Source organism: Lepisosteus platostomus, chromosome 14, assembly GCF_059453375.1.
Source record: "Lepisosteus platostomus isolate fLepPlt1 chromosome 14, fLepPlt1.hap1, whole genome shotgun sequence".
Classification (NCBI taxonomy): domain Eukaryota; kingdom Metazoa; phylum Chordata; class Actinopteri; order Semionotiformes; family Lepisosteidae; genus Lepisosteus; species Lepisosteus platostomus.
The window spans coordinates 8631109-8653145 of NC_142624.1; the positions used below are offsets into that span (position 1 = coordinate 8631109).

A 22037-nucleotide genomic window follows, 5' to 3' on the forward strand; every position below is an offset into this window, starting at 1 on the left:
AGTATTCAAAATCCTCTAAGGTACTGACAAATCTAACCCAATAGACCTCTTCAGTGAAACATGAACCAGAGCATACAATTAGAAACAAAGGAAAAGTGCATTTAAAACAGGCGAGGCAACTCTTTACACAAAGGATTGTGAGAATCTGAAACAAGATACCCAGCCATGCCATCCAAGTCGATACTCTGGTTTCTTTCAAAGAAGTGCCTGAGTAAAATCCTTAGTAAATTTGCTACTACTGTAGCAACCAAACAAACTAGATGGGCCAAACTGTCATACTATTCTTATGCTGAGACTGTATTTCTCAATCAGGTTAAAGGGGAACTGCAGTCTCAATTTCTCAGACCAATTTCTAGGTTATTAAATCTCTGTAACAAAACAATTTCATGGACTGTACGGGAAAATTTTTCAAATTTTGAATTAAACACAAAATCGTGATCTGTAAGTTGCCATGTTGTTGCAAAATCTGGTTTTGCCACAAGCAAAAGTGAGAATTCCCATGAATTTTGACATGACGAAACCCTTCCTGCTCACTAGTTATTGTGATAACTAATGTAATGTGATGTATGAGCAGGAAGTAATAATAATAATAATAATAATAATAATAATAATAATAATAATAATAATAATAATTGCTTACACTTATATAGCGCTTTTCTGGACACTCCACTCAAAGCGCTTTACAGGTAATGGGGACTCCCCTCAACCACCACAACTTGGATGATGCGACGGCAGCCATAGTGCGCCAGAACGCTCACCACACATCAGCTATCAGTGGGGAGGAGAGCAGAGTAATGTAGCCAATTCATAGAGTACAGGTTATGCAGCATATATTTCACCAAGGAAGTTTCCAAAGTGATCTGCATGCAGAGTTAACAATTCAGTCCAAAACCATCTTGAAGCTGACAGCAATATTTCTATTGGATTAAAAGAGATGTATTCACAAGCTTTGTAACAATGTTAATAAGGCTGCTTCATGTCCCTAAATGTTTTCTTGCCTTGTTCTGAACAGCAGAATACGGTGCTGTGAATACCTGGAAATTCCATTTTGTAAAAGAAATTTTAGAAGTTACTGTGTACATGTTACTATTATTGTGGTTTGAAAGGCACTCATCAATGCTGATTCTGTCTAACCCTGAGATATAAAAATAACATTGCAGTTCCCCTTTAAAGAATCTCCTTGTTTGTGGCCACAACAACAGCTCCAGCATAAAGAAAGGATTTTTATCCAGCATTGCTGGGTCTCAAATATTACCATACATCCAGTTTGTAACCTTTTCTGTGAATTCAGGGCCACGGGGTAGCAAGAGCCTATTTCAGTATTTGGGCACAAGGCAGGGTACACCCTGGTCGGGACACAAGTCCGTTGCAGACACACACACTCACATCAGGGCCAAATTTCCCATAAGCCAATTGACCATCAGTTGTTGGACTGTGGGAGAAAACCAGAACACCCAAGGTAACCCATATGAACAAGGGCAGAACATACAAGCTCCGCACAGACATTAATCCAGGTTAAGAATTCAACCAAGGGCCCCAGCACTGTAAGACAGCAATGGAAACCACTGTGACACCCTGCCACCCATCATATATTACAGTTGACATAAATCAGCTGTAATATAAGATACAATAGGTTTATTTCATGCTGAACAGAGAAGAAAGAAAACAAAATGTTTCGGCCGTGGAGACTTCTTCAGGTGTGAGAAAGAGGAGGCAGTAAGCAAAGGTAATGTAACATAGGAGAACAAAAGCTGGGAGAGAGGAGGGGCCTGAGGCGGGAGCAGGGGACAGTCAGAGTGGCCAATCAGTTAGTGTGAAGTCAGGATAGGTGAGGAGAGGTGTGAAATGAAACCAACAATGAATAGATAGAATTTAGAAGAAAATGAGTCTGTCGTTGAGAGAGGAGGAAAGGTGTGATCCTAGCTGCAGGATAGTTTTAGTTTCAGCAGTCTTTCTGATGTGGGAGTTAGGAAAACACAGACGGAGATATCAGTGTGATCATTGCCGTCAGAGGTGAAATGAGAAACTATGGGCTTGGAGAAATCTTTAATCTTCACTGCCCTAACATGTTCTCTGAAACGGTCTCCGAGTCTCCTTCTTGTTTCCCCAATGTAGATGGCTGGACATTTACTGCAAGAGATACAGTAAATAAGGTTGCTGGAGGTACAAGATGTCATCTGAGTGATCCGGAATTGTCCTGAGGGGCCTTGAATGAGTGTGGTGTTAGATATGTACTTGCAGGTGAAACAGCGAGCTCTGTTGCAAGGGAAAGTGCCTGGTGTGGATGGTTGCTGAGGGCAGTCAAGGGAGCTGTGAACAAGAAAGATAAGAAATTTATTGTTTCTTATATATTTTATATATATGTTATATATATATAAACAGAAATATAATATAACAAGTAATATAATATATATGCACACATCCTTAAGAGAGGTTTTAGAGATTACATGGATTGCCCTGTGAGAGTGTTTGTCCCCAACAACCCACATCTATCATGGAACCAATAACCAGTTTAAGTGGGCAAAGGCTGTTTTGCATTTATTTATGACAAGAGTGCTGAGCTTGAAGTTTGCAAAAAGAAATGTATGAAGATTGCACCTTTCTGGTGTGCAAAGTTAGCAGAGCCTTAATCAACAAAACTTGCAGCTGTAATGATGCCAAAGGTGCTTTCTCAAACTATTGACTCAATGAGGTACTTTAGCAATCAACATATTTTAGCTTTTGATTTTTCTTTGACATTTAACTTCTTCTTTAAGCAGGTGTGTCACTTCATTAAAAACGGCAATAGATCTTCAATTATATTTACTAAATTCTGTAGAAGGCCCATTTACCAAGTGACTAATTTCATAATGTTTATATTTATCTTTGCTTAAAATTCTGCTTTGTAGTTCATTATTAGTTCCTGTCCTCCTCTTAAATTTATACAATTAGTGACCAATGCCTTCATTTCCTAAGACAAATGTGACATCAATTATAAGCTGTAGCAGAAAAAAAATAACCAGAAAAATATTAATATATGATAGATGTGGAAAGTAAATAATTTCTTTTTCATAAATAAATACAACAGAATAGCCCCTCTCCATGAAATTGATCTAACTTCATTTATTACTTTAATTAATCAAATCAGCTTTGTATCACAAAGTTACTTACATGTTTCAGAATAAAAACAAGAAAAGAAGCTATATTAAAATATCCCAACTTCAGCTTTTATCTATCCTATCTGGTAATGTACATAAAAGACATATTTGCAAATTACAGAAACAGCAAATTGTACAAATTGTGCATCTTTGCAAATGTAAAATATCAACAATTTAAGAAAGTTGTTTTCATTATCTCTCAGGGACAAAAAGTTTTTAATCCTTTATATTATCATGCATACACTTTCAGCTTTTGAAACTGTGCATGACAGAAGTTTAATTTCTGAGGCAGAGACAGGGTGAAGTATTAGATAAGTCCATGATTCCTTAATCAGAACCATCAATTTATTTTTCAAAATAACTGTATCCAGTTCAGGATTGTGGGGGCAAGCAACTCTGCAAGGAACAGGTGCAAAGCTTGATACACTGGACAGGATGCTAGTCCATTGCAAAGCACACAGAAACATAGAACCTCCACACAGGTAGCACCCAGAGAGGCAAAAATGCAAACCACTGCACCACCCTGCTGCAGTTCTTAATCATATATTAAGGAATAATGCATTTTTGTTTTTCGAATGAATGCACTTACAATGCATGTTCAAATTCATATAGGCTTGTGGTTATATTTCTGCTGGTTTCCTTGGTAACACAGAAATAATCAATAATTAAACAATCAAAAATAACTGGAAAAAAAGATGATAAAAAGGAATAATCATAGTTTTTGTATATATGTATATGAAGCTCATGGATTGTAAATGTTTCAAATCTGGACGGTGCCTCATAAGAGTTAAGTAAATATGGATACTGATATGGCCAAGTTCTGGAGCCCTTTCTCATGGAAATTTATCTGAAAATCATTTCACAGCAGAATACATTGCTAAAAACAATCCAGGCGTCTATAACAGGCCTGTTTTAAAAGCTTAAATTAGCACATTAACATAGTTATTTTTGTTTCAATTTACATTTCAGAAGAGACCATGTGGTTGCAGTATGACAGAAACAGCTGCCTCATAATTTGTAACAAAACACAGAATCTGTGTAAGAGCCTCTGGTTACAGCAGTAATTGTTTAATGCATAGCGGATTGGTAGTCTAATATTAAAAAATGGTATAGATTAAAGGGGTGTGAAATTAATATTTTAGCATAATGAGTTTTACTCTTATGTCTTTTAAAATTGTATTTTAAATTTATATTTGGTCTTCTTGGAATTCTCAGCAGAGATTTCTGAATAGACATTAGTCAATTTAGCTATTCCTGATTCATGAATAAAGAATCCAAATGTTTTCTTCAAGAAAGTAAATTATCAAAATTACTGAACTGCTGTACATGCTCCATTCTCCGAGGTATGAGCAGGGTGATAATCCATCCACTTAAAAAACTCATCATGTCTTCATACAGTATATGATTTCATTTTTCAGCTTGTTGTTTCCTGCCCTATTGATGACTAAAAAAAGGAACATTATCTCTATAAAAACTGCAATAAATTGACATGACATGACTGTTATTACGAAATGCTGAGTAACCGGAACATTGGATACTACTGCATTTTTTAATGAAAAATAACATTCTAATTATTATCTATACTATTATTACAATATAGTATATTATCTATACTACAGTATATTATCATTACTCTCTAAAGAGGTTTGTGTCTTGTTTCCCCGCTATATTTCATTACACTTGAGTATGAAAGTCTTTCTGGAAACATTTTCATTATGCAGTGTTTTTAGACACACTCTGGATTCAAATGACTAAGGCATGTCCAAGAGCACAGCCCAGAAAAGGGGCCAACATATTGTTACAGTTTTAGGTGACTGAGAAGGGTCTCTTGGATTTTAAAGTTTGTGACACTTGGCAGAGTAAACAGTTCCAGCTTCAAAGCTGAGAGGATGTTTGCTGAGATCTGGGAGGGGTCCCTTGGGCAGAAACAATTGTAAAGTTTACCTTAGTATACCTAGGTAAGTTGTGGGTTAATGATTGTCAAGGAGCAGTACAGAAACACACAAGATCACATTAAGAGCACAGAGAGGGGGAAGAAACAAGAAGCAGGGAACAAGGAGAAGAAAACCAGAATCAGAATAACTTTTTATTCGCCAGTACGTGTCATGTACAGGAATTTGCCTTGACACATTTGGAACATGCTCAACACAAAAATCACACAGGTGCAAAAGGGGCACTAACATTACTGCCATAATTACATTGGACAATTCAATTCAATTCAATTCAACTTTATTTGTCATTTTACTTACACAGGCGCATAGTATAGTGAAAAGTGTTTCTCATTAGTCACTCAGGTGCAGTATATAAATAGAACAGAAGATAAGACAATAGACAGTAACACAATAAGAGACAGTAACACATATAGAAAAGATGGGGAGACACAAAAACACAGTCACAATATGTGCTCACAGTAAGAGGAGTTGAGACTTGAAGCTTGCGCCAGGTGAGAGTCCCTATTTCACGTTCATCAAACCAAAACACCCAGAGGAAATCCACACAAACACAAGGAGCACATACAAACTCCACACAGATAGCTTCCCAGGCTGGGGAGTGAACCCAGGACTCCAGTGCTGCAAGGCAGCAATGCTACCCAATGTGCCACCATGTCACCCCCAATTTTTAAACATACGATTCATCACACACATTCCTTGAATGCAGATCCTTTGTTGTAAAATTGTAATGCAAAATAAATAAAATAAAATTTTATTTTATTACATTTTTTATTACTGTACACAACTTGTATTAATTAAATGAAGTACTTCAGGTGGGTAGCTGCGTCAGCATGAGTAGGCTGCAAGGGAACAAGTAACAGGTTTATTCCATGCTGAAAAGAGAAGAAAGACAACACAACGTTTTGGCTGTGGGATCTACTTCGGATCGAAGAAGGCTCCACGGTCGAAACGCTGTGTTTTCTTTCTTTTCTTTTCAGCATGGAATAAACCTGTTACTTGTTCCTTAATTAAATGAAGCTCAAGAACAATTGCAGGATCTTACCTGGATGTGGAATTATTTATTTTCTGTGTGGTTCCACCTCAAAGTTTCAAAATGAAAGACCCCAGTACAACAAACAACTGTGAAAAGAGGACCTTACAGTACGTCCTCTTCAGCACCAGCAGTACCCCAAGCCTGCACCAACCCCTGTAATGGATAATTCTGTGAAATTCCTCTCCTGAAATTCACTTAGCTGCTTTGAGATGAAGTGTCTAAGAAGAAACATATACGGTTTTTAGACTCTATTCCTATTTTAATTTTTCAACAGGGTTTTTCAGCTCTGTGCTCTGAAGTAACTACTGCAGTACATTGTGTAAATGAACACCTTGTTTTTCAATTCATTAACAGCACAATGCAGATTTAAGCTTGCCCTGTAATTCCGTTTTTTTTTCCCAATGGCTATTTTTGTTAGAATAAACTAATCTAATTCCACCACAAAGTCATTTATCTAATAACAACACAATAAAAAACGTTTTCATTGAGTCTAAATCATTAGTTTTATGCTACTTGTCAGAGTAGATAATGGTGTACAAATAAGCAATCATTTAGATTTTGTTTCCATCTTTTTTTTACTACAGTAGATGTTATTACTGCTTTTAATGCAATTGGTCATACTACCATTCTGGGTAAACTGGAATAGGTTGTAGGTATTATTCACTGTGCACCCTCTTGGCTTAAATATTTAACTGGAAGTTAGCAGACTGAAAAAATGGGCAACAATCTTCACCAAAGCATACATTCATGTTGTACAGGAATCTGCTCTAGGGACAATTTGATCAGCATTTATATGCTTCCATTGGATTATTTTTTTCTAAAATAAAGAAGTCTGGCATTAGTGTTTACTATTATACAATCTCACATTTATTTACAGATTCTGACCTCAATTTAGCCATTTCCTATTTAACACACTGCTCAAGTTACATTAATAATTGGATGGACCAGAACACCTTCCTGTTTCACCCTGATAATACTTTGGTAATACTGACAGGCTTTTCTAATAGCTTCAGAAATGTTCCAACCTGGTTATTGATAGAATGGAAATGTGTTCCACAGTTTATCTGTAAACCATCTCAGTGTTATTTTGATTCAAATATGGTGTATTTGTTTAACATCTGAGTAGTTTTGCTCAAATAAGCTTTTGCCCCACCCAACAGAAGACTAGCTTATAATACTTTTTTTTATCGTGTGGGTATCTGAAATGCCACGCTTTCTACTATTTTAAATCCAATCTTAAAAACCTACAATATGTTCATCACCCAACAGCCTGAATTTTTCATTTCATGTTTCTCTGGCTTGGCCAGCTGAGTTCAGAGTAAAGTTTTATAACTTACTCCTGACTTTTAAGGTTCTACAAGGGTTAACACCTTATTACATAAGCCAACTTCTTTCACCATACACCTCTAAACACAGCCCTCAATTTCTTGCCTAGGAAATCCTATCACTATCCACCTAGACTGGGAATGATTTAATTGTGGACTGACATTGATACAGTTAACAGTTTTACATCTAAATTGAAAACTATCTTTTACAGCTTGACATTTAATATTCAACTTGTTTTTCTTGTGCTTGTTTTATGCACTGCTGCTGCACTGGATATTTTGCATCACTACTAGTGGTGCAGTCATAGGTATCTTTAAATAGGCAGGTCTTAAAGAAATGGACACACATACACAGCTGTATGCTAAAAAAACAGTGCAATAAACATCTAAGATTTTGTGAGCTCTAGCTAAACCTCTTCCATGTATGCCCTCTATAAACACAGCTGGATAGGTAAGCTGCTTACAGGCTCCAAACTCCAATTCCCTCACAAATCAAAAAACACTTTTCCAAAAACATTTTAACCAAAACTCCTTCTCCAAGATTTATAGTATGAGCTAATCAGTCTAGGGAACAGATGGACTAACAAGAGGCTCTGCTCTCTACCAAGACATTCATAGAGAATGGCAGGTCCTTGCTTTCAGGGGAATGTGGTTAAGGTCAGGAAACCTAAAAAGAAGCTTGCGGCAGATATTCACAACCATTTGAGGAAATATCACAACTATTTTTCCAATCACTGAATTTCCTTTTAGTTTGCAAACTTAATCCCATGTCCTTGTTTCAGTACTGAGTTTAGAATAGTGACCCACTAGGATGACTGTGTCTATACCCTGCATGAGTTTGTACACTTTGATCAAGGCAGGGTACACCCTGGATGGGAGGTCAGTCCATCGCAGGGCAGACAGACACAAAAATGCACACAATGACATCAGGATCACTTTTGACAGAAGCCAATTATTCTGCCAGTATGTCTTTACACTGCGGAAGGAAAGCACAGCACCTGGAGGAAACCCACGCAAACACGGGGAGTACATACAATCAATGCAGATATACATCCATGCGGATAATAGCCCAGGACCTGAACCCAGGAGTCTTGTGCAACAATGCTAACCCAAGATCAATTTTCCTCTCATTGTATTGTCTTGATGACAATATCAATCTGCATAAATGTCCAGGAAGTGATTAACTTCCTGCATTTCAGAATCACCAATGCAATATGCATAATACATGCTCTTCCATTCTCTAGATCACTTTGCACCTACTGGCATTAAGTTTAGTTCAACAAGTGCCAAACGAATTCACGATTGTGACTTTTTAAAATAATAACATTGCCATCTTCTATGCCTGATCTCATCAAAGCTTAGATGTTAAACAAGGTGAGTCTGGTTAACACTGAGATGGCAGCCCTAGAAGGAAAATCAAGTTGTAACTGTAAATGGTGTTAGTGGACTCTCTCCTCATAAATCAATGCTTCATATATGGTGAGTAGGGACACTGTGATGTAGGAAGTGGCATGCTTTGCAAGATACGTTAGGTTCTGACTACATGGTCATTAAAAATCCCATGACATTATAAATAAACGTAGGGGTGTTAACCATGTTCTTCTGGCTAAAGTGTATTCTTGACTCTGCACAACACAGCTCTTGTAAAGTTCCTCCTTAATTTAGCTGATGAAGCAAATTCTCACTGCCCCCTGTGCTGTGTATTGGCAGTGTTGGCACATGACAGATAATAGCTTCTGCATGTCACACAAGTAGGTACTACACTTTTATAATAGATGAAGTGAGTCCCATCCCATGTTTAAAGCACTTTTTTGCTTCTTTATGAAGAAGAGCACTACATAACTTTGCATTCTTCTTTTTTCTCCTCATTATTATAGGTTTATGTATTATATGGTTTTCAACACATGTACTCTTATGAATAGTACTAGAGAATGTTTAATGACCAAGTAATCAACAGACTGTCTGCTTAGAGGTTATTCCCCATAGATGCCACTCTTTTATTGTTCATTAGCCTTTTCTCTATGTGTTTAATCAAAAGCTTTCAGGAAATTGAACATGTGAATTGAAATTGTTATGTTATATACTTTACTATCAGCTGTCTCTCTTGCTTGTTGCAATAATCAATTTAAAGTCTGTTATAGTAATAATTTACTTTTCTAAATCCATATTGTTGTGTTAATCCACTTAACACATTATTCTTGTGTAAATATTTTTCTAGCTTATCTCTAATTATTGTTTCCTTATCCATACCAGAAATAGATGTAAGACAATTTAATTGGTTAATAGTTTCCTGGTCTAATTTTATCCTCCTTTTATAAATGTGTCACTTTGTCAACTCTATTCTAGGGGCACAGTTCCCACATTAAGCGAAAATTGAAATATTTTATCTTGGTATGAACATCTCACAGTTCCTTAAATACACAAATACCAACAGGTCTGGAATAGTTATTGTAAGTTTTTCTTATAATGTTGTAGTTAACTGATGCAGAAAAGAACTAAAATGTTTTTTAAAATTAGCTTTGTTCTTAGTGTGCTGTTAGTGTTGTAGGCCCAGTGTTGTGTTGTAACTCCAGTAATTTAAATTACCGCTCTTGCAAAAATATCTGTATCTTGCAAAAATATTCACACCTGTCACATCTCTCCCTCTCCTCTCAAAAGTCTCCCTCCCCAGCTCATACTGTGCACATAGCCTCCACGTACAGTAGGATGTGGTAACTAGCTCCTTCAATTCTACAAAATGTTGCAGCTCAGATTAAGGTTTTAACATTTGAGTATGTTTTCTGTTTGCTTTATGGTTATCTTTATTAGTTTTCATTGTATTTGTGCCAGGCCTTTTCAGAATTCTCCATTTTGTCTGTCTTTTTTGTTCAGTTCCTATGGTTTCTGAGCAGTCACAGATGTCTCCATCAATAAACAGAGTGCTATTACTATGCAGAGAAAGAGTTAATAAGGTTAAGGCATACAGCATTTCCAGAATAGTCCATTAATAGCACATGACTGGCATTTTAAAGCAAGATGAAACTAAGAAAAAACAAGTGGAAATCAGAATGCAGTTATTTTAAGCTCAGATATATCCATATAACCTGTTTGAACTAAGATATTCCTAAAAAATGTATACCTCTCTCTCTGCAAGACTTACATTAAAGCAAGGCAGCCCTAACTTGTCAAAGTTTCCACCTTTTTCTGAGTGATTATCGGACTCTAGCCAGTTGTCTACATTCAGAAGACATCATGTCCGGAATTATCAGAAAATATTAGGCCACGACCATATGGTTTACTAACCCAAGAACCTGCCAATATTCTTTAGGAAACAGAACAGTATTTTTTTAAATTATTAAAGAAAGTGAACCTATCAATCCATTTTTTTTCTATGAAACTACACAACAAAAATTACTATACAATTCAAAATTAAAGGGAAGAATAACAATTAAAATAAATAAAAGTGCCTACTACCTGCCCTGACCACACCATAAAGAGACTGGAAACATTAATAAGAACATCCTTTAAGAAAATAACCTTCTACATTGCACCTAGAGCATTATCATCTAACTGGACAAGCCACCATAAAAATCCTTTCATTTTGGACTAAATGAGGCCTTTTATCTTAACTTTATTCCAAGCAAAAAGCTATTTTTTTCTTAAAGAAACACGTTCAACATATTTCTGCAATGAAGGCAGATGAAAAAATAACAGTTAAGAAACATTTACCTAAAAATAAAGTCTATAAATGTGTGTCTCCAAATGTCAGAGAGGGCTGAAATATGCAGGTATATGCAATTACCCACCTAAAAAAAAAAAATATAATTAGCAAGCTAAGTTTGTATTAAGTTTGTATCTCTGGGAGCATCAATTACTTGCCAGGGAAAAGACGTGATGTATACCAATTTCTAGCGTTACCTGAAAAAGAATGTATGAAAAATTAAAATAATGACTTTGTAAATAACTGGTAGCGTAGATCAAAAAAAGTCATGACATACGCCGTCTGTACCACAGATACAAACATGTGAAAAAGCCTTACATTTCTGCAGGACTGTTACTCGGCATTCCCAGAATAATTACAATGAAAAGTCAGCAATTCAAAATATTAAAACTTCAATGGACACTTATGATGCTATAAGAATACCACATCCCACTTCAAAGCATTACTCTGAGCACTTCAGCTACTGTATGTTATGTGATTTGCATTTCACTGTAATGCTTTTCCAGTTCTGTCACAACAGTTGAGCTACTTCTATTTATCTGTCTCGAAAACCCAAAGCCATTAATGATCATGGGACACAGAGATCTGAGAGTCTCTGTATTGAAAGTCTTCCTTCATTATTTTCTAAGATCTTTTATGTTCTCTGTGACTGGAGCTTAAAGGCAAAAAATACTCACCATGGGGTCTCAGAAATGGCATTTATAGTTTGCATCTCCCTTCTATTACCACTGGATCCATTTTAATGATGCAATCCCATAAGAGTTTAGGAACCTGGAATTCACATCACCAGTCCTCAGAACTGAGTGTTGTAGAAGTAGTGCAATCTGAAATGACTGTTAACAAATACCTAAATTGCTTTGCAAAAGTTAATACATTTTCTACAGTGAATATTTTTAATCAAAGCATGAATGTTCAAACAGAACATCTTTAATGGTCAGAGTAGTTAAACGTCAGCAAGAACTGCAAAGAAAAATCAAAATATGTTGATTGCACAATTATTCACCCCACTAAATCACGACTTGGTGGAAGCACCTTTGACAGCAGTAACAGCGTTTTAGCAATTACAATTACTTCCTACTGATGAGAGGCAGCCCCATAAAATAATGCTGCCACCAGCATGCCTGACAGGAGAGTTGGTACTGACAGGGTGATGAACTGTGTTGAGGTTGCACCAGATGTAACATTTCACATTAAGACCAAAGACATTAACTTTTTCATCATCTGACCACAAATTTGTTTGCCACATTTGCTCTATACTTCAATTCTTTGTTGTTTATTTTCAGTAATGTCTTCCCACTTGCTTCCCTGCCATACAGGCCAGCTTTGTGGAGATTGATAGTGTGGATATTTGCTCCCATCATGGCCACTGGAACTCTGTACCTTTTTCAAAGTTGCAATTGTCCTCCCAGTGGCATCCTTCACCAGTTTCCTCCTTGTCTGGCTGCTCAGTTTGGAGGGCCAGCCTGATCCAGGCAGTATCTGGGTGGTTCGATACCCCTTTCCCTTCTTAATGATTGACTTCACCGTGCTCCAAGGCATATTCGTTATCTTACAAGTTTCAATACCCGACACCTGATTTGTGTTTTTCTACTACTTTATCCCCGAGTTGTTTCAAAAGATCCTTGGCCTTAATGGGCGGATATTTGCCTGAAACCTGGGATCTTATAGACAAGTGCATTTATCATGAAGTTGAGTGCCATTACTCTTTGAAACTCTGATGTATGAGCCCCTTCAGAGTATTGCATTGACAGCATATACAGTATGTGCATGTAGCTCACACTTATGTTAATCTTATGTTCTTGTACTGTATTGTATTGCATGGTGGTGCAGTTGTTAGCATTGAGTCCCTGGGTTCAGTCCCGGACCTGGGGTGCTATCTGTGTAGAGTATGTACGTTCTCCCCAAGTTTGTGTGGGTTTCCTCCAGGTGCTCCGTTTTCCCCCCACAGTCTAAAAACATACTGCTAGATTAATTGGGAAATAGACCCTGGTGTGAGTATGTGCCAGTCTCCACAGCAATGAACTGCTGTTCCATTCAGGGTGTAACCTGCCTTGTGCCCATTGCTTGCCAGGATAGGCTCCGGCTCCCCTGCAACCCTGACTTGGAAGAAGCAGTTAGAAAATGGGTGGGTGTACTGTATGATATTGCTATTTCTATTACATTGATAGTTTACGTCTGTAAAATCCACTGAATACTTGATCTGCTCTGTATATGCATTGCTTTTATTGTTGTCTCAGTGAGGCCAAAGGAAAATTTCCACTGCATGGAGACAATAAAACCGATTCTGATTCTGAATCATTTTTACAACACATAGGTTAAGAGGATGAATACTTAAGCAGTCAACATATTTTAGCTTCTGATTTTTCTTTGCAGTTTTTACAGACATTTTATTTCTTTCAGTTCGAGCATTAAAATGTTAACGTTAAAAAATGTATATAACAATTTGTTAACAGAAAGGAACATAATCGCAAGGGGGTGAATACCTTTACAAGGCACTATTTCTGTAATATCATTGGAGTACAGAATGGGAGAGCACAATTCTTATAATTTGGAGAAAGAATTCACAAACCATTTGCCGTGTCGCAGAAATATTATTCTCAGGGAGTGGCTTCTGGAATAGGAATGAATCAAGACAATAATACTATTCTATGTGTTGGATTATTTCATATTGTTGTCATCTGAATATTTTGTAATTTGATATACTGTATTTTAGCATGTACTTCTATGCATTACTGAAGAAAATACTGAAAAACCTCAAGTAGAGGAATGCATCTATGGAATATATTTTGTGCATTAGGAGAATACATAAATTAAAAAATGGCATCTTTCTACATATATCACTGATGTAGACATTTTACAAAGACTGTGAAGCTTTGGGAGCATTTGTGAGCTCTTATTAAAATGTCATTTCCAATGTATTCTGTATTATTCTAGCAGATTTACAGTGAAAAATAAAGGCTAAATTTTCCACAGAAACAAAGGCTAAGTAGATTAATGTTGTGGCTAATTCAAAAATTATGTAAGCTTCAATCAAGAATTCATATAAAGAATTATAAAGTATTTCGAAAGTGATGCAAAATCCTCAACTTTTCAATACCCCAAACATGAAAAGAAAATAAATCTATTTGGTAAAACAAAATAGAAAAGGACTTAGCATCAGCAGCAAGGAAATTATTGAGATCACCGTAAATACATGTTGTCAAATGCAATTAAAAACACTTGAATAATCCTTGTTATTTTCAGCTTCGTAACATGCAATTACATTTGAAAGAAGAAGTTTTGGGAAATAAGAAAAATGCAGATGAAGCCTCAGAGCAGAAAACCCCCACTGTAGGGGCCTGAGCTAACAGGAACACGCCGATATGTGTAATCCCCTAAGAGCTGGGTGAAGTCAGTAATGAAGGATGGCAAAATGTTTTCACATCTCCATCGGCCCCCTCCCCCCACCTCCACTGAAAGAGAATAGCTCAGCAGGTCCCAATTGCATTGTATGAGGTGTTTGTCAATCCCCACGCCTGCCCATCCCATCACTTTCTACACATCTTTTAAACTATTAACACTTTCCTGCCCAGGGCCACACAGCGGGGGGATAGAGCAGAAGAAATCTGCTCACTGTGAAATCTTGCTTGCCTCACTCAACCTCATTATGGGCTTTTCTCCTCTCGTTGAAAACTTTGTGTTTTTATTCTTCATCTTGTCAGAGTTGAATTATACTGTATTTGTTCTTGCAGGTGTTACAATTTGCTGCTTTGCACATCAGCCATGTTGTTCATGTTTTTGTGAATTTCCTAAAAAGTCTACATTTTTATATTTGTGTTGCTCCTACTACAACTGGAAGGCAATCATAAAATCTTTGTTTTGCTTCCAAAGGACCTTGATTTACAAGGTTGCAGTAAAACAGGAGCTCCTAAAAACACACAAAAATTGGTAGGTGACAGCAGTGGAGCTCTTACATAGGTACATTTCCAGTTGTATTTAGTAGCAGTGCCATAGCATCTTAGCAGATGCCTTTATCCAAGGTGACTTACATGTAATAGATATGTTTGTGTGTGAAGTTTACATTAGGCAGGTACATGGAACAATGATGTACAACATGAATTAATGAATTAAATTAACAAGAACTCAAACAGCATATAGGTCATTAAGGATACAAAGTGGTAATGACTCCCGATGGGATGCATTCAATATTGTTAAGTGCAATAAACAAATCACATTGTCAATGTAAGAGGAACAATAAAGAACAGTAGTGGAATACAACGTAATTGTGACTGAAGAAAGTAGCCAAAGGTTATAATTGATATCTAAATAGATGAGTTTTGAGCAATTGCTGAAAGGTGATCAGGGACTGAGAACTTACAATTTTTGCAAACTTCAGATCAAAGGGTACTATATTTAATCCCAGGTTGACTGCTGTACTTTTGATAAGTATTTTGCTCAAATTTCTCCAGTAAATGCCCTGCTGTATAAACTCTTATGTTTGTTGTACATAAGACTTGATTCTCTGCTGACATAACTAAATAAAAACTTGAAAGTTGTTTATGTCCTCTTGACTTTTTCAGCAGCACAGAATATGACAAGTTTAACTGTTCTGCATTCATTTTGTGTTAACTTTTAAACGAAATGCAACAGCAAAAGACTTATTTGCAATGAAAACCAATTATTAGAGTATTCTTTTTCTAAAAAGAAAATGTTTTAAAAGAAATAACCTCACGTTTGGAAATATGTGGTTTAATGGCATAGATGTTTTACATTTATTCTGTTGCTGCTGAATGTGTGGATGTATAATGACAGTGATAGTAGTCAGCAGGTGTACATCCATTTCCTGACCGGTTTATCCAATACAGGGTTGCAAAGTACATCTTTAAAAACAAAATGTTAATATAAAAAACAACATGCATTTGTGATGCACACAAATGCGAATTTTTATGCGAATGATGGCTGAATACTGAAACAATGAACAGCTTCAAAAGGACCTGAGATCTAGGTTTTGAGTTTCATGCATATCTCATGACATAACTACTGGATTAAAAAAGGCCTTCAGCAGTTTTTTTTTTACAAATTACATTTTTTCTTTTAGACACCGAGTTCAGGCTGGTGTAGTAACCAACAAAATCTGTATTTGGCATAGCATTAAATAATAACATTTGGATTATAATTGTTTTTTTTTGTGCTCTACAATTCTCGCACTACAATAAGAAAGTTTCTTTAACATGCCAGAATATCTATACATACACACAAGAATTTTCAGTAATTATTCAATTTAATCCCCATCCTCACAAAGATGCTGGGGGGTCTTTTTAATCCCATCTTTTACACTGTAAGTGATGAATGTTTAACAGGGTTCTTTATTAATGCAGTCTTGATGTAATTTGGAAATCTTAAATTATTAGTTACATCAGAGTAAAAGCACTCAAATAAGTTTGAGTTAAGTGCATATTTAATTTTGACCAATAACATTTTTATTTTATACTATGAAAAGGCTCATTTTACTCGATTTAATATTGTATTGATGCTCTGCACAAAATAAACTAGAATAGTGAATGTCCTTACAAGTATTAAGCTTTAAGGAGAAGGCATAGAATAGACAGGTTGACATTGTGCAAATTAGTTTGTATTAGCCCTGGCAATGATGAGATTTAAAAAGCAAAAAAGGATTTGTAGATGGCTAATGTTTAACTTGTCCTACAGTAGACAGTGGCATAGCACTACAGCTGGAGAAACAACTACAGGTATTTGAATATCTGCATACCTTAAAAAAGGAGTCTCGATTCCAAAATGTTTTTTTCTTAAAGTCTTTTGCAGAGGAATTATAATGACAACTTGGAGATATCTTTATTACAAATAAAAATATTCACAGTTGTTTTTGTGCAAACCATGAGATATGTGCAGAGTGTTACATAGTAGAATATCTATTCGAGTTTGAGAAACAGTCTATACAAACTTTCAGTGTTTCAATTTTTAAAAAGTAACAATTCAGAAAAATAGTCTATTGCAGGTATGGCAAATTAACATCCCAATTAACACTGGTATGAACCCAAATGCATTTCATGGGTTGCTGACATTTTCAAGGTACCAAACTGAAGTATTCTTTCATCTTAAAAGTGTAGCTCTTTTACTTAGGAACTGTTTTATTCTAATTACAATATGCATCAGGCATGGAGGGGATATCCATATTATGGAAAATAAGACACACTTTTCTGTATTTTAACTAGAAATTACTAGGACTCATGGTCATTTGACAAATTTTAGTATACCACTATAGACCAGCCTAGTAAAGGGTCAAAAGCATATAAACATACAACCTGTATGGGATCTGCATACAACAAAATTAAATAATCAGAAGAGGTTTTACAAGTTCATGTAAGGTACATATCCAACAATAAAACAATATATTTTTTGTAACCTATTGTTGGCAGACTTTGTTATTGAGTGTAATTGTGGCACACTCTAAAACACACTTAAAGTTAGCAGAACACATGGAATAAGCACTATTTCCTGAGAAATTTTCTTCACGGGGGAACATCTGGCAATTTTGTTCAGTAATACTCAGAATCTTACGCCTTACAATACCGAAGCACCGTGGTATAACCATAATACCCATTTCTACCCAATTCTAACCAAATTATCTGATGTTTTATGTCAGTTTTTAGAAGAGGTTACCATTTCAGACTATAACTACTGATGCTTAAAAACTCAGTAATTTCATAAGATATTGGCCCCTGTTGTAAAAAAAAAAAAAGATTAGCTCTGGAATCAGTCCATAGAAGACTGACCAGATTTTTAAAGGTATGTCAAAAACCAACAAACATCAAACAGTTATGACTACATGGGGATGTGTTTCAAGTATCTAAAATCCTCAAAGGCAACAACAGTCAACCTGATGGGCTTCTTCATAGTCAGCAGTAGGTAAGTGAACCAGAAGACACAAATTGAAACTAAGGGAAAGTGTAATTAAAGCTAAGAATAGGTTTCATTTCTTAACACAGCTGTAAACAAGCTACCCAGCCACACAATTGAAGCAGACACCCCCCGGCTTCTTTGAGAAAATGGCGGCATGAGACTCCCAGATCAACTAATAACTGGCAACCAAACAAGGCAAATGGCCTAGAAGGTCCCCTCTTGTTTGTGACCTGTGCTTCTCTTGAAACTCAAAAGCAATTCCTAACAATAGTCAAGTGATTCCTTGTGACACATGTCCATGTCTAGAGTTAAAAAGTGTAATGATGTCACTTCCGATAAGTTAAAAAAATGTCAATGTATTAGTTTTCACACACCATGTTTTTAAACCATCCTTATAATTTTTAGATTGTTTTCTAAGATTAATACAAGGTACTACAAGCAGTTTGCTTTTAAAGATTTTAATTTAAAAATACTGCTAAATTATTTCGTTTTTTTTCTCTATACATAAACAGTCTCACTTATTTTACAGTGTAGTACTAAACTATTTAATTAAAAAAGTGCAAAGAGGTGTTTGCTACAATTCTGGATAATGCTGCAGGCAACACTGAAAGTGTTTTTTAACAAAGCAGACAGGTACAATGTAACCCCACTATGGTCCAGTGGCAAGACAATGTCATTGCAGAGACCATGGTGCGCTTTTGACTTCAGATTTGGACCAGGCGCCAAATAACTATAGACTCTACCATTATGATTACATTTATGAAATCGGAAAAGTGGGCCATGATTTTAGGTCGACTTCAGGTATAATTTACATCCACGTCACGTGCAAGTAAAAAAAAAACTTTTAAAACAAGCCATCCATTTAGATTCAGTGAAGAATAGTATTATCAGGAATGTCCCGACACTGTCACAGTGCTTTAATAAACTCCTAAATATAAATTGTCAGGCTACATTTAGAATCCAGTAAGAAGCAGCAAACATCAAACAGGGCCAGCCCGTTTAATAGTAATAATGCATTTTTGGTTAAACGTCGATGACACACAGCACCCTCTAAACACCTTGCGTGCAATTAACCATACTGCCACGGAGTCTTAAAAGCAGTAATTTTGTCGTTAACGAAAAAAAATCGCTGCAAAGTAAACATTTCAATTTGGGTACGTTAAGATATTACCCGAAAAGTATATATATATAGTTCGTTAGCTTCTTGAGAACAGCGACAGGGAAATCGTTATCGCTTCTTTTTCTGCTTCAAGGATTTCCTCCTTTTCACAATCATTTCATACAATTTGTCCATTCCCTCGTGCAGTCCTTCTCCAATAATGGCACAAGCTGGTTGGATATGGTATGTGGTCGCCGGGGTTAGCTCATGAAGTGCTAGCTGTTTTTCAATATCAGCTACTGGAAGAGACTTCGGCAGGTCCTGCTTGTTGGCAATCACCAAAAGCGGCGTTCCTTGGTTCTCCGCGAACTTGGTGACTTTGTGAAGTTCTGTTTTGGCTTCCTCTAACCTGTCCACGTCCACAGAGTCCACAACATAAATAATGCCATCCGTACACCGACTGTAGGATTTCCAAAGAGGCCGCAGCTTTTCCTGTCCCCCAACATCCCAGAAGTGGCAACTAATACCTTTGGCCGTCCCGTTGCTTAGTTTAATCTTCTCCGTATTGAATCCAATGGTGGGCACGGTGTTGACAAACTCGTTGAATTTAAGTCGGTACAAAACGGTTGTTTTTCCAGCGGAGTCCAGACCAAGCATAACTATATGAAGGGACTGAAAAGCGGATATATTGGAAAAACTGTTTCCCATTTTTAAAAAGTATTCGGGTATTATATTTATGCCTTAACTGTATATAGAACCTCACTTAAAAATCATAAGTTTTCAATTAAATGCATTTGAGCTCAGTGAAGATTCGGAAATGGATCTGGTTTTCAGATGTTCAGAACAATTAACTGAATATTATAAATACAGCTGAATGTAAAACGTGTCCTCATTCAATGAAGTGTTCCCTTGCAACGTCCTCATGAGAAGACCATACCACTGCTTATATGGTCGCAGTAGAGACAGTCCAGCGCTCTGCCATACAGCTCCCGTTTCAAAGAGCAAAACAGGGCAGACTGCGTCCCAGTTCTCCACACTGCGAAATACTAAAATCCCATTTTGGTTTCTTCCAAACCGACTGTGCTGTTCCAGAGCTTGTTCGGCGGGTATTTTTCTTCAGACGCTTCAGCTGAATCCCTTTCCTTGATCACCCTTTATCATAAAGGATGCAGTCGATCCAGTCTTGAGGATTCTAGTTAATGCAACGAGGAAGACAGCACCCAACAGAAAATTCAAATCCAGTCAATACTGTACAACTGAAGATCCTGCTTCCCCCTTTTAATCCAAACCTGGCGGTATTAAGATTTGATGTCACTTATATATTAAAACCGTAGCTTTCAAATTTCATGACAAGAGGCACTCCGTACTCTTTAACAGCTGAGTACAAACTAACACGCTCTACCCTCTAACAAAGCTGCTGTTGCGTACATCACTCCCTAGCCACGCCTCTTCTCCTTTGCAATTTTGATTTAAAGAACCAAGAAGGTGTTTTTGACACAAGGCCACACAGACAGGGATTCTTAGAATGTAGTTACAGTAAGTGAACTAGTACACAATCCTTAAAACCGGTATGTACCGGTCTTTCACTGTCGTGCAATACAATGATCATTATCTGTAACGTTTGTTTGATTCAGGAGTGAAGAGGATGCGTGTGTTTGTGTATGTGTGGGAGGTCTGTATCTGTTTGTATTGGGGCGGGGAATTGGGGAGATTTCCTCCAAAATCCATCACACTCTGAATGATCAATAAACAATAAACAAACTTCCTTTCCTATCTCATTTGCTGATGGTTGGATTGATTTCTTGCTGCATTTGGTTTGATAAAATTTGTAAAGGTTTAAATGTTTGATATTTACATTTGAACAGATTCACTGAACAGTTTGAAATAGAATTATGAGGCTAATTACCTTTTTTAAAAAAAACTTCTAAAGCCCAAATCTGCCAGTAATTAAGTTATAGCAAGCAGGATGCTGGTACTATATGAAGGAAGATGCCTGTGCCCGTGACAGTTATGTTTTTATTATAGTAAACAAACGGAATTTTTGAAATAGCTAATATGATTAGACAAGTGAAAATGCACATATTTTTGTAAAGGCTACATGCAGCCAACGAAATATATTTACAGCCAGCAATACAATTTAAAAAATATATATTTTTCAAACGATAAGGTTTCAAGCCATGATATAAACAAGACTGCCATCTACTGGTTGGTTAAGTAAGCGCTTTTCTGGGCTCTTCACTTCAAGTGCTTTAAGGGTAATAGGGACTCCTCCACCACCAGCAATGTGCAGCCCCACCTGGATGATGCAATGGCAGTCATAGTGTGCCAGTACGCTCCCCACACATCAGCTGTCAGTAAGGAGGAGAACAGAAGCATTCGGTAATAAAATCATAAAAGGTATCTCAAAAACTGTTTAATAAAACATTGGGACAAAAGAAAATGAATCAAAACAAAGAAATTAGACAAAATACCATAGACAATAAAGACCTATAACAACTCCTGGGAAACCACATACATACTATGTTTTGCTCCACCTGAGCAATCAATTAAATAATCAAACCTTTAATAGACATTTTAGTAGGTTTAATCTGGACTCTTTAATTGCTATTTGTTTTAATTTCTAAATACAGTATGTAGAAAGAGGAGGTAAGGTGGGCACAGTGGTTAGCAATCTGCATGGAGTTTGTAAGTTCACCCTGTGATTGCATGAGCATCCCATCCAGGGTATGTCCCGTCTTGCACAAACTGCATGCTGGGATAGGCTCCGGCTCCCCTGTGACCTAGTGTTGGATAAACTGGTTAGACAATAGATGTGTATATAGAAGGGTGACTTTTAACCATTGTGTTTCTTTATGCAACTTAAAAGCTTTAAGTGGAAATTTTTTTACAAA

General features: G+C 36.5%; 1 protein-coding gene across 1 annotated transcript; it reads right to left on the reverse strand.

Annotated features, from left to right (window-relative positions):
* Nucleotides 1-16941: 16941 nt before the first annotated feature.
* Nucleotides 16942-20579, reverse strand: arl4ca (ARF like GTPase 4Ca). Its single transcript, XM_088606890.1, has one exon. The coding sequence runs from the start codon at nucleotides 19852-19854 to the stop codon at nucleotides 19276-19278; it is 579 nt and encodes a 192-aa protein (XP_088463016.1). The 5' UTR covers nucleotides 19855-20579; the 3' UTR covers nucleotides 16942-19275.
* Nucleotides 20580-22037: the final 1458 nt, after the last annotated feature.